Source organism: Argentina silus, assembly GCF_951799395.1.
Source record: "Argentina silus genome assembly, chromosome: 2".
In the NCBI taxonomy this organism is placed as follows: Eukaryota; Metazoa; Chordata; class Actinopteri; order Argentiniformes; family Argentinidae; genus Argentina; species Argentina silus.
In genome coordinates, this window is record NC_139656.1 from 21,611,431 (window position 1) to 21,628,384 (window position 16,954).

General features: G+C 39.8%; 1 protein-coding gene across 2 annotated transcripts in view; it reads left to right on the forward strand.

The window, feature by feature from the left end:
• Positions 1–11,644: 11,644 nt before the first annotated feature.
• gria3a (glutamate receptor, ionotropic, AMPA 3a) overlaps positions 11,645–16,954 on the forward strand; it is a gene marked incomplete at both ends in the record, with an annotated part of 54,683 nt that continues 49,373 nt past the window's right edge. For both annotated transcript variants that reach the window (XM_083665153.1, XM_083665154.1), the window contains 2 exons: positions 11,645–11,732; positions 12,229–12,387. In XM_083665153.1, the coding sequence (XP_083521279.1) occupies positions 11,645–11,732; positions 12,229–12,387 (247 nt within the window). The remainder of the gene's footprint in view (positions 11,733–12,228; positions 12,388–16,954) is intronic.

The window sequence follows — 16,954 nt, forward strand, 5'->3', positions numbered from 1 at the left end:
CACCATGTCCGGGCAATTGCTTTTTTTTGTGTTTAGAACTTAGGAAGCACTTGGTAACTATCAGAATTTAACTGGTAATTATATTCCCAGATTAGACACTAACCTCATGACTTATTGTTTTATTGAATCTAGATGGTTATTCAATACAATACAAAAAATACATTGTAAAATGAAGTGAAGCTAGAATGGATAAAACAATATGTTGTGAAAACAATGTTCTGATATTTAATGTTTCTCCTTATGCTGGATCTGAACCAAATCCAGCCTCATCACTGACTGTCTGTCCTCCCTTAAGATTGTGACAATATGTACAGAAAGCTCATCCCAGAAAATAAGAAGGCTGAAAGTAACAGTAACACTGGAAATGAAGTGGAAGCCATGTCTAAATGGAAGAAAGATGTACAATGCAATGGAATGAAAGTAATTTACCATTGTAGTTGATGTCTATGTTTCCATTAAGAAGCACCTTCAACACTGAGACGAAGGACTATATGCATCAGGCACGAAGGACAAATCTACAGGCATATTTGCTTAAGGTACCAAACAAACCCTTGTTTTGATGTGATAACAAAAGCAGTTTATTTCTACAGTATCTGTATCGGCAATGTTCTACATGTGAAGCTGGTTTCTTTGATCATTGTGGAGGCAGCCTGCTCTTAAAGTAAAGGATGCTGGAAAGGGTGATTTGTTTCCCAGGGGGCTGTTCAGTGGCAGGTGTGTCTGATGAATGTTGTGTTAATCTGTCCGAGCCTCTTCATCAGACCTCAGCTCAAAGACATTGTTTGGTGCAGAAAAGATCCCTGACATATATCCCATGAAGCTAGGAGTGTTGTTTTCCTTGGCTGTTTATCAACAGCGTTTTAGTGTCCCGTGTCAAGCTTTTGTTATCACAGAGTAGACTACAGTGTGTGTAAGGTGCACTGACACTGTTTAGCATTGCATTGATCAAGTATAATGTATCAATTACGTTTCTCATATGAACACAGATTGACACAAACGCTCTTCTCTCTTCTTTGTGAACTACCACAATTGCCTTGGAAAAGTCTTTCAAAGAATCCATCTGATTAAGTGGAAGCAAATACTAATGCTTCAGTCAGCAAGTGTTGTAAATGATTTGTTATATTATTACAGAATATGTCATCAATAAGCAAAACTATATATTGTCTATATACAGTATATATGTATAGTTTTTGTTGCACCAACCAATGTATTTAAACAGCAGAGGGCATTGTTGTCAAATAAAGATGTCTGACACTGCAGAGAATGTCATGTGAGTGGTTAGTGAGCTTAGTTTGGTTCATAACATAACTTCTTGATTTTGAAATAGGTCTTAAAAAAAAACAAAAAAAAACAGTACTCTACAAATAGGTCCACATCGGGCTAACAAACAAAGAAACACAGTTGTTTGAGTGTCCTTCCTTCAATAACCATCTCTTTCAACTTCATTTTACCATGTTCATACAGTTCCATACCCTGAAAAAACAATTCCAATAGCAATCCAGATTGGGCTTGATACAATGGCCTGTCTGAGTGTAGATCTTCCTGTAAAACAGCAATAACACACAACACTTAGGCAAAGACTTGCCCACCAGCACTTATTGTTAAGCCTCCTCTATCTCTATCTCTGTTTCTCCACAAATAACCAAGTGTGCAATCTTCATGTGAGCACAGTGATAACAAGCTTCTGATGAAAAACCTGCAGAAGGAACCAAATTGTGGGCCGATTCATAACCAGCCTTGTTAATGGATGGTATGATATATAACATACCTGCTGAAATGTATCAGTATATTTTAGTTGCTTCAGCAGCTTGGCAAGAGTGGCGCTGTAGCAAGGCAACGTAGTGGTAACTTATGAATAATTTAAGAGAGTGTTGCAAGCCAGACAAGACATGAAATAAGCGAGGCGATAAAAAGCTATCAATAAGCCCCCGGCCCTTTTTATTAGCAATCCAGAGTTAATGATATGTAAAATAAGAGATTCAGATGAGCAGGAAAGTTCCGACCATAGAAATAAAGGTTCCGACCTCCTTTGGCTCAGTCACCTTCCTTACCTAACTGTGTGGCTGCTACCCTGTGTGCAGCAGCACAGTATATGCCTCCTGGAGAATAAACAGAAAAAACAGCACTTGGCATATGATGCCTTTTGTGGTTATGAGAATGATAAAAATGAGTAAAATTGGAAAAGACAAACATCTTATAAACCAAAAAATTTGTCTGTCTTGGGACCATATGGCCATTAACACTATTCACATACTGTGATTCATAATATTACCATCATACACCCTCAAATACTTTCCTTGTGTGGGTATTTAAAATACTGCGTTGTCTTTACATTATGTATAACAATCCTAACAAGCACTCCTCACAATGGACCTTAGATGCTGTGCCTCAGTCTGTCTTAGCCAAGGATGTTGCTGGCTGACCTCAGGACATAACAAGCCTTGAGCTATAGGCCTGACCTGAGGCTGATGTGATCCGGTAAGGCAGTGGAGCACTCACTACCAGTGCTACATGCTGGATCAGGACATAGTGGATGACAGAGTGCTGTAGTGGGCCATGCTAAGGGGTACAGCAGCATGCATAGAGTATCTGTGTGAGGGAATGTAGCCAAGTAACCCTATTTATAGATACAGGAGGTCTGGGGCATCACCTTGGGGAATAGCAATGTACTGAACTTTCCTATCTTCAAGTTGAACATTATTTAAACCGTTATTTCGGCAGGAGGTCCTGAGACCGAGGTCTCTTTTGTGGAGAAGCCCTGCTTATAAACATAAAACAGTCATGTACATTGAAAATTACAAATATAATATGGTTAATTAATTACAAATCAATTTACACAATATAGTCCATTAAAACATGTACAATCCTTGGATGACAGATCCTTTATCAAGGTTTTAAACTGACCGTGTGACACAAGATAATGTAACTTTAGTTTGTTTTGAAGGTTGTTCCATGTACTCGGGGCACAGAAACTAACGGCCGATTTACCTAGTTCAGGTGAAATGCGTCGAACTTTGAGGGTTAGCCAAGCTTGGAACCTGGTTTAGTACTCTGGAGAGCGGGTGCCATAAAAGCAAAGATGTAAGGTAAAATGGGAGTTTTAAAAGAACTGCTTTATATACAAATGAAATTCAATGATGAGCCCTTCTTGAAGTCAAAGACTCCCAACCCACAGACTGACAATGTTGGGTGCAGAAACTATCCCTAGAGATGAACTGCAGAGCAGAGTGATAAACCAAGTCTAACAGTTTGACAACTGAGGCTGCCGTGTGCATGTAAATTGTGTATAGTCGAGGAACTCATTTCTATACAGAAAACCAAGTTTAACTCTCAAACTCTTGGACAGTTTTTCAACATGCATTTTAAAAGACAGTTTATCATCAATCCAAATGCCCTGGTACTTATAATGTGGCACTAGTTCAATCTGGGCTCCATTCGGGGTACAAATATGCAGATTGTAATCAATATAAGGGGATCTACAGAAAAACATTTAGTTTTGTCCTCATAAACACCAGCTTAGGACCAATAAGCAATGTTTTAATAGAATCAAAACCATGCTGAAGATCAAGAATAGCCTGCTGAGCTAGTGAAGCAGCAGATATGGTGCTATGTCCAGACCTAAAACCTGACTGGTGCACCTTTCAAATGCAATTTATTGATAAAAAGGACAGCATGTGAGAATTGATCAGGGACGCCATTATTTCTACTTAGCAAGAAAGGCTTATAAGGAAGAAACTGTGTTATAGTACAGTAGTAATATAGTTAGAGAGGCAGCGATGAGGCTGATCCTCATGGTCTTTATGTAGCGTCAGTCCTTTTGTCAGTCAAGTCACGTTGACCTCTGGGTTGCATGACAGGAGTAATTTTGCTCTATGTACTGACTGAGAGAATGTCTGGGTCAACCTATAGATCCTGAGAGCCAACCAGAAGCCTGCATTTCCTGCATCAACCACCAATACTGGGACTATGGGGATGTTGAAGGAGTTTGCTGAGATGATGACTGGTGGCTGATCTGCCACAATAGTCACACTGTCACTACTCTATTACAATATACAGTGTCTTTTAATCAAATAATTATTTTTGTTACTTCATGTTTCACTGACCTTGATTATGTGCTAAATACTGAATAGTAATGTCATTATTGTATCTACAGTATGGGTATGCCTCTCGCTCACCAATAGTTCAATCTGTAACGTCTTGCCCTCCTCCTTAGTTTATGTTTGTCTTTGTTTCACGTCAGTCATTCATTGTTTCCTGTTTTATGTTGTTATCCTCACCTCATCTCTCATTTCAGATACTTCACTTCCTGCCCTTGTGTGTTTCCTGCCTGTGTAATTCTCTACCCCGCCCTGATTGGTTTCACCTGTCCCTCATCATCCTTCCCTGTGTATTTAGTCTGTGTGTTCCCCTGTTTCTGTACCAGTTTGTCTTTGTACCTTTGTGTCATATGTCCCAGCATTTCCTCGTGATAAGTATTCCTGGTTTTTGATCTCCGAGTGTGTTTCTGACTTTGCCTTTTGCCTACCACTTTTCGGATTATTTGCCTGCCTTTTTGAACTGCCTACCTGTGTACCAAACCCTGCTTTGCCTACCCCCTTCCTGGATTATCTGCCTACCCATTGACTGCCTACCTGTGTACCGATCCTTTTTTTGAAAGTAAAGACTATTCTATTAGATTTAAGTGTTTGTCTCCGAGTCATGCATTTCAGTCCTCTGCCTAAGTACAACAGTCATTACACAATCATTCACAACTTGTTCCTAATGTCCAATAGTAATGACCATAGGCTTTACATTGCATCCTGAACATCCTGATCTGAGCTGCCAGCAGTACCAACAGGTTGCATAACCTGCTATATCTGACCCCAGGCCATAGGCTAAAGTATTCCATCTCATCACCATCTTATGAAACTTGGTTAGTATCTGATTTCTCTACCAAAATGTTCACCAAGAACCAGAAGAACGGTCCAGTTAGGGTTAGCAGTTAACAGTTCCATCTCTCTTCCCTTCTTTTGTGACTCACTTGCTCACCTCTTTTAAAGCAATTCTTTCAACCTGCACTGTGGCTAACTCCTCGAGAGGAAGAGGGAGACGAAGGGATGTTTGAGAAAGCAGAACATCGCTAATTAAAATTGCCAGGCTAATTTGTTTCGCTCTCTAAGCACTGACACTTTGCCTGTGGGATATTCTGCAGCTGAAGACACAGGGATGTTTGAATCAAATTACCGTTAATATTCATCTGTGCTGCAGCACCTTAGCTCCCTGTAGTTACCAGCATGCTATAGAACTAAGCTTTCTAAATCACAGGATTTTCTGAGCTTTCTGTCTAGCTGCTCCCATCACCACCATAAGACAATAGTAGCAGCACAAAATGTTTTGATCATTTTGATTCGTTCAGCTAGTTGTAATGAGCATTATTTGTAGATCATCCGTTTGGCTTATTTCAAACTCATCTGTAGCTACATGTAAACCAGTTAAATACAGAGTAACTGGTGGGACTATGTGAGTACTATGTGAAGGTAGTTTCAAGTGTTATTGTTCGTTCCAATTTAATCTATCATGAGTGCATCATTCCGAAGGCGCCTCTCTGAAAATACCAAGAAATAATGGCATAGCTAGAGATCACTGCTGTCAGTCAGAAACATACAGTAACTATTTGTATTAGAGGCTGCAAGGTCATTCTGAAGCTGGTGCGCATTTTAAGTAAATAGCCTTGGAGTGATGAGTCTCATGTAACTGTGTGTTTCTACACATCTCTAAAGGAAAACATTGACAGCCTTGAGCCGCCCTCTTTTGGACACAGTATGCTAATAAGACAGCATTTAGCCTTGGCCAGAAGCCTGTCTTAATGCAATATTTATCTATTTCACGTTCTGTGATGTTGCACTAGTAGTTGGACACTACTTTTCCCTTGGATCTCATGTAACTTGCCAGTTTTGCTTTGTTTGAGATTGTAGAATAAACAATACATTATAGAACTGGGCAGAAATTGCTGTTGTGACTTGCTGTGATGTCATTTGAAAGTAAATTACCCTTTATAAAAACGATGACTTTAATTGGGCTGTAGTATAATTCCACAATACTGTACCTCTTAAAGACAGCCTTTGATCAGCAGTAACGTTGGCTACGTAAACCAACAAAGATAAATAAAGAATTTGATCTCTGAGCAAGCAGATTCTAGTGGCAGGAAAAGGACAACAAATTCTGCCAAAGGCTTGCTATTCAGCTTCAATGGTAATCATGGTACCTGTCACCAGGCTTTTGCAATTCTATAACAACTATTATCAGTCTGTCTGTGATGTCAAATGATTTGGCATGCTGTCTCCTGTAAGTGAGCCCATCTTTCAGAAACTGACATAAATATACTTGTAACAGTGCTACAGCATGTCATTATGAGATCACATATGTCATTACTGATATCTTTCATGAAACTCTTTTATCCCTAGCATTGGTTTGAGGGGTCCTCCACTAAGGAGACAAGGTGTAATGGACTGATTACTTGGAGCTGGATAGCCAAACAAGTGTCCTGATAGGGCACCTGTGGCTCACTTTTGTCCACTTGGCTGCTGCTGAGATGTTGGCATACGGCCATAGTGTGTTTGCCCCTGCTGAAACACAGCAGTACTGTGTCTGCATTCAACAATCCCTCATACAGATGTGCTAATCAAATGAAAAGGCAGCATCTCAAAAGACAAATGTGCTCTTTTGTTTCTTACCTGTGCTAATGTGCTCTTTTGTTTCTTACCTGTGCTAATGTGCTCTTTTGTTTCTTACCTGTGCTAATGTGCTCTTTTGTTTCTTACCACTTATCAAATGAATACCATATTCTTGGCTTTGGATTGCAGATTTGTCATTTGAATTTCACATCTCCTACGTCATTTTGTTTCAGAACATGTATCTATGACTGAATGAAGGTTTTACAGACGAGATGAATACTCTGGTTAAAACCCAATCCATCATGGGATTCCTTTTTTGGCATCATCCCCAAGCAGTTTCTCAGTCTCAGTGTGTTTAGACCTGGGGTGTAATACAAGATATTACACATGCATTAGTGCATCAGCCGGAGGACATCACATCTGAAGTCCAGGCATTGCTGGTGATAAGATAAATGGCAAAAAGAGAAACAAATGTTGTCAATAAGTTATAGAACTGTCAGGAACAACCTGGTGGTCAGCTTTTCATTTTTTCTTTTTTTAAGAAAATGAAAGACGGTGTCGTGGAAAGGGAAAATGTGACTTTTCTGTCTAGAGCACTTGGGTGAAGGAACATATCGACTCAGTTGAGTCAAACCAATTTGCCAGAGGAGCTTAGGAGATTGAGAGAGGGAGATGTCCCAACGACTGCCTTTCATCTGCTTCAATGTGCTCTTTTCATCCTCTAACTATTTAGTTTTACCTTCTGCACAGAACAAGTGTGGAGATAACTTGTTTCAACCTCTCCTGTTGCCATATCATGTAGTGTGCAAGAGAAAACTGTATCCCTATTTTATTAATATTCTAATAACAATTCAGATATGACTGGATTTGGTTATATATATCCTCTACGTGCTCTTTCAAGGACAACTATAGAAACGTCGATTTATTTCAAGATTTGCATATCATTTTTTACCATTATTTTCCATTCCATGTGTTAACATCTCTCCCTGTCTCCCTGACATAACCAAACACAAGTAGCATTATCAAACGGGTCATTCTCTACTCTGCAGGACAGCCCATCAAACGACACAACTGGTTATGTCACACTCTCTTCACTTTTGTTTGCCAGAAATTGCCACTTCTTGATCTTGAACCAAGGCTAAATTATATGACAGGAGATACACTGTTCACTGTTTACATAGGGAGACATGTTTACAACTGGATTTTTCATCTTTAATTAGCCAACGCCAACCCTCATTTTCTTTATCTGCCTGAGGAAAATGAGGCTGCTCATGCATCAGAGCACTTCTGCCTTGCACTTGCCAGTTTTCCTGGCAGGCTTTGGCCCTAATGTCGACTTAAATGGGAAATGCAGAGCCGGCTGCGAACAGTCACATGCCTGGCAAGGCCCACATCCAATTTCACAGGCTCTAGCTCTGAGTAATGAAGGCAAAACAGGAGACAAGACCCTAAATAAACAAGCCTTCATCCTGAGACACACAAACACCTGCACTCTGAGGAGGCAGAGATTGGTATGTTCTGTATATGTCAACAACTTTGACTTTTGGGGGGGAGGGGGGGCTTATCTCACACAAAGTGACAAAGTGCCAAAAAATATTGAAACATTTGTCCCTAGACTGTGGTCCATTCCATTCCATGCTCCAGTGAGTTAAAAACAACACGATTTAGAATAAACCAGCAAGAGAACAAGTGGAAAGCCAAATTACTTTTTACTGACTTAATTACTATAGATTGCAGATGGGTTTCACTAGAAGTTTGCACTCTGATCACAGTGCAAATGTGGAGCACTGCATTTGCCTGTATATAGGCCACTCTACTCCCTCAGGCTTACAACTTGTGTGTGTAGTTCTGTGGGTTCCAACAAACCATTACCAAAAAAAAAGTATAGTATATTGACAGCTTTATATTGACAAGCAAGGTTCATATTTGTGCTGTAATATCCTGTTTCAGGCAGCTGTAGATCAAAAGCCCTGACTGAATACTGTGGATTGAAGATGGCCACCACTTTTAAGTATACTGTATCATTAGAGACAGTACAAACAGTATGACCCTGTAAATTGAGAAAGGTGTGTATGATACGAGGAATGGGGCTGGTAAATAAACCTCTAATGACACCAAAACTAGGTCTCAATGAGCCGATAAAGCCTACAGCCAAGATAAGGCTGTGGTACAAGTCAACTATGATAGACACTGCATGATCACATAGTCGTTGTGACATCATTTCTGTATTTTCATGGATGATGACATGAATGTACTGTATGCAATTATCTCCAATTGTCAGCTGGAATCACAAACACATTTGACATTTAGAGAAAAAGTTAATAACTAAGTAGCTGGTGAATATGAATGATTGTCTGTGTGATGTCATCACAGAGCTGAATAGAGCTATCTTTGGGGAGATGCCAGAGTAAGGCTGTGCCATTAATTGAACCAGACATATGGTGTCTGAATGCTATTTTCACTTAAAATGTTTAGGAGGTGCTGGAAAGGCTTGCTGACATTTACACTCAGTGGGGTCTTGTTAAAGTGTGTTTGTGTGTGTGTGTGTGTGTGTGTGTGTGTGTGTGTGTGTGTGCGCGTGTGTGCATGCGTGCGTGTGTGCGTATGTGTAGGAGGGGGTAGAATAGAATAATATAATAAAAGCTTACTGAGGCAGATATTTCCATCCTCCCTGCATGCTTAGGATGATTTGAAGAAAATGTCTCAAGGGTAATGGGCTCCAGTCTACATACAGTACAGCCTCCTTCTAATGATGTCAACAGTATAAAACAGTAATAATGTAACACCAACAGTAGGTTTAGATATTGAGTGCACAATGCATGGGAGAATGCACAGCTGGCTGCTCATTGTCTAAAAGCCTTAAGCACATTTCCACGTCTTCTGAGAGCGTGAGCACAGGCAGACCTTAGCGTCATGCGACATCTCCTAACTTGGTGTTTCACCTCCTCATGTTCCTCTCTTGTCCTAAGGACTACTCAGCATGACCCTGAGGTACTGTACTTGCTCTTCCTGTTCCAGCCCTGCTGAGTTGTTTAAGGCACAACTTTATCAGACCTGGCCTTTCAAAGGAACTCCCGGACCACCTCAGGGCACCACAAACTCTAGGCTCTAGGAAAAACAGCCTAAAAACTGTCCTCTTTAGGAAGGCCTTCTCCTTTGTAGTGTCAGCTGAGTTCTTGTTTTATTTATTTGAATGCACTCACTGTAGCACTTTGATATTGTTTTTTCAATGAAAAGCGCATAATAAATTCAATGTATTATTATTATTATTATTAGTGTTCAACAGTCTGTTGTGGTGTTTTACTGAATCATATCATCTCTGGATGGGTTTGTCTCTGAGAGCTCTCATGATGACAGACACGCCTCACCACCTGTACACCCCAGCTTTGCCACAAGCTCAATCACATCAAGTCTGAGTTTGTTTTCTAGCGCACAGGAACAAATTGAATCATTTGCCGGTGCTGAAAGGGACATGCCATTCAAATGGAAAAGAGACAAACAATAGGTGGTGCAGTTTATCAAATCTGTGATGCCTACCAGGGGCAATATTCTAAAACACTTTTGCTCATGAAATGGAATGGCCATCAGATGAGCAGTAACACCACTGGCTATATAAAGTAAATGAACATCAGAGTTGTCTTGCCAAGCATTAAATCCAACTAATTGATCTGGATCAATACAGTCTGACCTGTTCTGCTAGGCTGGGTCTGAAACGTCCTGACAGGAAACTAATGATTAGAACCGCGTTTGGGTCTCCAACCACACATGTCTCACTGAGCAAAGAGCCTCAGAAATGTACTCCATGTCATCGAATGTACAGTAGCTATAAGCAATGCTGGTTTGACAATGCAATGCCTGCCAGGGTGTGAATTCCAGTATATGAACACATCAACCACAAGCGAAGGACTCACTGCAATGCATAGTGGTTAGAGGTAGTTTTATATCTTTATGTACTATCCTTCAGCATGCAGTGCGCAACTCCTCTGCAATACTAATGCATTTCCAACCTGGAGGCGAGAGCTCTCCACCGCTGAGAGCGATTTCTTACACAGGAGCAGCACATCCCGTTTCTGTTGGTGCCTGAGACTTGAGGCACAGACTTGATGAAGAGGAGTCTGATAAGGCGTGGGTTTTGATTGGGGCACTGCAGCACCTGTTTCAGATTACACTGCTATCTCAGAATGACTGACACTCACTCCAGAAAAATATATATTTTAGGATAAATTATTCTGATGAAAACATTGAAGAGGGTTCCTTTCATTCTCATTGCCACAAGCAGTGAGCTATTTTAAGGAGAAGCTACAGTATGTGCATACTTGTACTGGAGGGGTGGTATGCACATTGGTCTACTGACACCTGGAGTTCATGGAGTAAAACCATAGCAATTCATCAGAGCGATCTTCAGAGACCAGTTTAATAGGGGAGTTTTACAGTATCAATCTGCTCATAATATAGGCTAGGTAAAATAATCAATGAGATGTATTTTGAAAAAAATTATCTTATTTTCATACACACTCTCTTCATCACCACCACATAATGATGCAAATACTACAGTAATTGGACATTCCGTACACAAGCCCATTTGAGTAGAGTAGAATGTGATACCACCATCTCTTGACTCTTTTGCACCATGCGGACAAACACTGTAGCTGCGCCGTTTCTCAGCCCACAGGTCTGCAGTGGCGGGATGAAGAGGATGCTGTTATAATTCAACGTCAGATCAAGTTTGATCAACGTCCCCCTGCTGGCCCAATTGGATGATCCTTATTCAGAATAAGATCCGCTTCTCGCTACCACCATCTTTGAGATAAGTGTGCTCTTTTTCCTCAACGGCAGAATATTCGCTCTGCAGTTTGTCCCACACCTCAAGGTATACCGCTGGTGCACAGTGAGAGACTACACATCTGGTGGATTTTCTCTGCGCAAAGCTTGTGTACATGGTTTTCCTATATCACATTCGTTTGAGGAGTTGAATTCAGAGGTCGGAGAAAATGGGGCATCGCATAAGAGCGACTGTCCTTTTTTTGTTGTGGCTTTTTGGGAAATCGCTTGCAGGGTTTCCAAACCAGATAAATATAGGTAAGTTTTAATTGATACAAGAAGCATGTTTTTTTTTCCCCCTTTTTCCTTGTTTCTCCATTAAGTCTGTGTCTTTTGATGTCGACTTCATTTGCATAGTTAATGATTTGCATAATTTGCACAATTTGTCAAGTTCAACATCATTACACTGGTAATAGCAACTATAAGAGTAATACTGTGCGTTAGAGTGGGGGAGGGTAAATTGCACCAAAAGTTGTTCATAGCCTATTTCATTTAAGTATCTTCAGAACTTTCAGCCACTGCACTTGGCGGCAAATTATTCACTGACAAGTAAATTACAAGAATGATTTGAGGCGAGATTAAGCCACCCAGTACAGTTTGATATGCCCAAAATGTAAAATGTTCATGCGTAAATAAGATGTTTTGTCCTCTGTGATGATGGAAAATATTAAAAGGAATGACAATGATATGAAACAGAATGAGGGGAACGGTGCCAAGTCGGTGTACAATTTCCCCAATATCTTCTCTCTTCTAGGTGGCCTCTTCATGCGCTCTACAGCGCAGGAGCACAGCGCCTTCAGATTCGCTGTCCAGCTGTATAATACCAATCAAAATGTGACGGAGAAACCTTTCCATCTCAATTACAATGTAGACAACCTAGAATCCTCCAACAGCTTCTCCGTCACACATGCGTGTGAGTACCACAATCTTAAACAATAGCAATATGCATTTTAATTAATCGAACACGCATGAGGATTGTTCTCTCTCTCTCTCTCTCTCTCTCTCTCTCTCTCTCTCTCTCTCTCTCTCTCTCTCTCTCTCTCTCTCTCTCCCTCTCTCCCTCTCCCTCTCCCTCTCCCTCTCCCTCTCCCTCTCCCTCTCCCTCTCCATACATTCCAGTAGGCCAGGCTATTATCCACATTTGTTTAGGCCTATATGGTATATAGATGATGTCAAACACTTTTACATAAGCAGTCTATTATATAAAATAGATTGTAATTGCTTGGAATACTATCCGCCCACTGACTTCTGAGTTGTCATCACTGGCATTGCTGATGGTTTGCAGCAGTTGGCTCGAATTTATGTTAATTGATGCTATACTACTCTTGCCCTAATATATCCACTGATTCCTCATTTAAGACAATCCGTAAAATAAGTGTGTTATACAGCAGGCCTACTGTCAGTTCCGACTTAACGTATTATGGGGCCCTAAGCAAAAAATGTTGGGGCCCCCCACCATTTTTTTTCATAAATAATATCAAATGGCAATAATAAAAACAAGCCATTATAGGGATAACAGGAAACTGTGTAGGCCTACAATATAGACATTTAAATAAATACACATGATAGAATAAAATAATATAAAGGGCTGGCTAATTAAAAGCAAGGCTTAAGTTGCTTTTAAAAGAGCCAAATTATGTTTTTAATAGGGGAATTGCTCAAATGGATGTTTCTGAGTGACAACTGCGTATAGGTAGAGACGGTACTGCCTACTAGACTGTATATTATTGGCTATTTTACCTTCTTATTGACACTTCGAAGTAGCCTAGTTCTTGCAGAGGCAGAAGATGCAATTTATTTTGAGAGCTTTATTAAGAGTCATTGTTTTCTTGCAGAATACTGAATTTGAATGCAAAACCCTATTCTTCTTCTTCTTCTTCTTCTTCTTCTTCTTCTTCTTCTTCTTCTTCTTCTTATTATTATTATTATTATTATTATTATTATTATTATTATTATTATTTTAGTCATCATCTGCCAGAGAAGGATTTCTGCCCTGTGTAGTATGGAATTGTAAAAAATTAAATATGTTCAATTTATGGCATTTGGCAGTATTTCCCCTCTCTTTAGTTGCTCTTGAGGCTACAGTATATTGCCCCTAAGATCATGTGATGGCTTGTAAATAAGGATATGCATGAATAAGACTGCAATATACAATATCCCACATTTGGTCTTTACTTAACCCTTCAGCCTCCAATTGCATCAATTTGCTATAGGCATTTTTTGCAAGCCATTCCATATGTTTGACCATATCCTTGTTACTGTGACTAAGGGTAGCCTTAGTAAATGTATTCTCTGTAAAATGACTTATTTTTAAAGAGAATTTCTGGAACTGATTGATACAACAGTATGTATGTGCAGATATTGACCTTCAGATTAAGAGGGTGGCTTTACTTATTTCAGGGCTTCAGGAACAATGAAATACCTCTAGCTGGTTTAGTGAGCAATGGAGAATATTGAGATATGTGCATGACAAGCAGGTACTCTATGAGTCTTTTTGCTAAGCTATAAAATAAGCAAAATTAAGACATATATGTGTGCTTTTCACTTGAGTAGTGTGCACATCTCACGAGCACATTCTCTCCAAGCTGCCTCAGGATACAATTTGGCTTAGATTTAACATACCTGAACTGCACTTTATGTTTTTTTGGCTAACCATCTCCCTCCATTTTATTCATTCAATATTCAACATGCTTGAGTTGAAAGTATACTTCGTCTTTTCATCTGTTGTCAAGTCAAGGCATTTTTTATAGGTAATATGTACAGGATACAGGTAGTCAATGAAAGGTTTCTCTCAACAGTGCAGTGATAACACAGATGTAAATAAATATCAACAATACACAATAATATAAGGCGCAATAACAGTACTAAGTCAATACCAATAACAATAAACTATAGGTAGTAAGGCAGTATATATACACGTTATTTATATATAAACAGTATATATACAAAATATAAAAAAGGGACACTTTGGTTAATTCTCAATGAGAATGTTTCTCGACAGGAAGAGGGGTTCCGGATGTATCTGGAAGCCACGGGGACTGTCAGAAGCACTGGTTTGGCATGCTAACTTCTCACTAACTGTACTTCTTTATGGATCAGCCAGACTATTCAAATCTGTGTCAGCAAACAGAATTAGATGCTCAGATGGTTGTGTAACTCAATAAAGAGAAAAAAAGACAAGAAAATCTGGCGCTTGCTTGATGCCTTAGGGGCTTGTTTATACAAATGCTAAACTGCGTCTTTTATAGTCCAGCTTTGGAAAGTTGCAAATGATATTTGTTCTTTTGTGTGAATTTGGTATTTCGGTTTCTAAGGCTTACTTATTTGTAAGAAAACATGCATATCTTTTAACGTCACAATACAAAGAAGTGCACAATATTGGTCTATATACATGCATGAAACATGTTTTAACACCTTCAGTGCTGTCATATTGTAGAATGGCATACTGCTGTGGATCTGGCTTTTGAAGCTGACATCAGAGAAAGTGGGAGAAAATAGATTTCTGAATTACCTTTTACTCAAACCAGAATGTCTACACAGCCTGACATTTCAATGTGCAGTAATCCTATGATGTTCACGGTTTTCACATTTATTAAAATTGAGCAGTCATGCATGTCGGCAGTTGAATTACTGGTCAATTGAAGATTAGAATACATTTGTTTTACATACGGTGCTGTGAGCTGTATTTATATTTCTTAATTGCTAATTGGATTACACTTTCCATCATGTTTCATAGTTTAAAGTTTGGGATTTTTGGGGGGGAATTACATTGTGAAAGGTTTCGTAATGGGACACTCATTATTAGATAATAACATAATTATTATGAGTTACAAACAATAGGGATTATATAATGTCATCAAAAGGATGATGCTGAGGTTCTTTAGTGTTTACAATATATTATCACCTTAACGCCAGTCTGTGTAACTTTTGTTGTGAGATTTTACATGGGACATGTAATGACAGATGGAAGATAGCAGATGCCGCCCACCTAACTTACAAAAATGGAAAGATAAAAGACAAACAAGAAAATGATTTTCTCCGTCCAAGAGAAGTGCTGGAACTGGAGCATGAGGACCATGTTAACAGAGCACGTCCATTTTACTTGGTAAAAGCAGGATGCATTAAAATATGTATATCTTTTTTTTATTGTTATTACAGTAACAGGGTTTTGAATTGTTTGTAATGTCCTATGTGGTGTCTCACAGAGAAGTTGCTTCATCTAGGTAAGGGTTAAACAATTCCTTTGAAGCACATGATTTAGCCAGACAACATATAGATCAATTACATAAATGACAGGAGGTCATAACATGTGCAAATGACTTGTCGATTAGGGCCCACTTGTTAAAAGTGCAGTCAGTGACTGATCAGAATAACGTCTGACGCCCATGCTCTCCTCTGGTTGGGTCAGGATGTAATGATAGCCACAAATCCCCATTGGCAATGACTGTGTTATTGGCAGTGCAGATCAATAGGGTCCACAAGGCCACAGGCCAGCAGTGGTGCAATATGCTGCACTGTGGTGGAGAGAGATCAGCTCTCACTGCCCATCTCTCTCAACATTTACTAATGTGAGACTGAACAAATTCCACATGAACTTTCCATTACCTCAGAAAACGTATGTGTCCTTCAAAAGATATAATGTAAGCCTCAGAGAGTTTGACACATTGTACTGTACTGTACACTGTACAGTGGAGTATAGCATTAGCTCAGGCAGGGCACTCTAAGTCAACGGTGCAGATGTCTGTCAAGTGACAGGACAGCAGGTTCACACGGATGCAAAAACACGGTCTCATGTTCAAGGAACAGAGGCTTATAAGTGGCCAAGTTAACGCACCTCCATAGCATTCAACTGCTGTTACGTTGTTGTACTGGCTGTGAGAGCAGGTTTTGTGTGGTCGTCCCACCCACCACCCCCTGCCTCCACCCACTAGGTCACTCTGTATGTAGCCTACTTAAGGGGGTCTGATGTTATGGGCTCCCTGTCATATTATATACTTGTATGTTGTGGTTGTTTAACTCCAGGCAGAGAGCTCTATATGCCAATCTTAAATGTTCTGTATTGCCATTTTCATGCTATAAATGGTTAAACTTAATTTCAGTGTCCTGACTGAACCAAATAAATGTAGCCTACATAGATGAACATAGATACGCTAAAACAACTGACTATCATTGTTTATTGATACACGTTAATGTACAGTATCTGTCATTTTGTGGTCATAAACCTTTTGGGCAGTGCAGTGTCTAATCTATTGCTGGAAATGAAGTGGATGTGTTGATGTGAAACACCTTGCCCCAGGCCAGGGTTGATTGTGTACCCAGATCCAAACATAGCAGAACTGTGTCCATTAAAGCTGAGGTCAGGGCAGGGAGAGAGGGTGGAAGCAGACGCCCTAACACAGCCCCGGGGGTGGGTGACTGAACAACGCTAGCCAATGTGGAGGGCAGCTGAGTCATAACATGATGAACGTTTCTATCTGCTT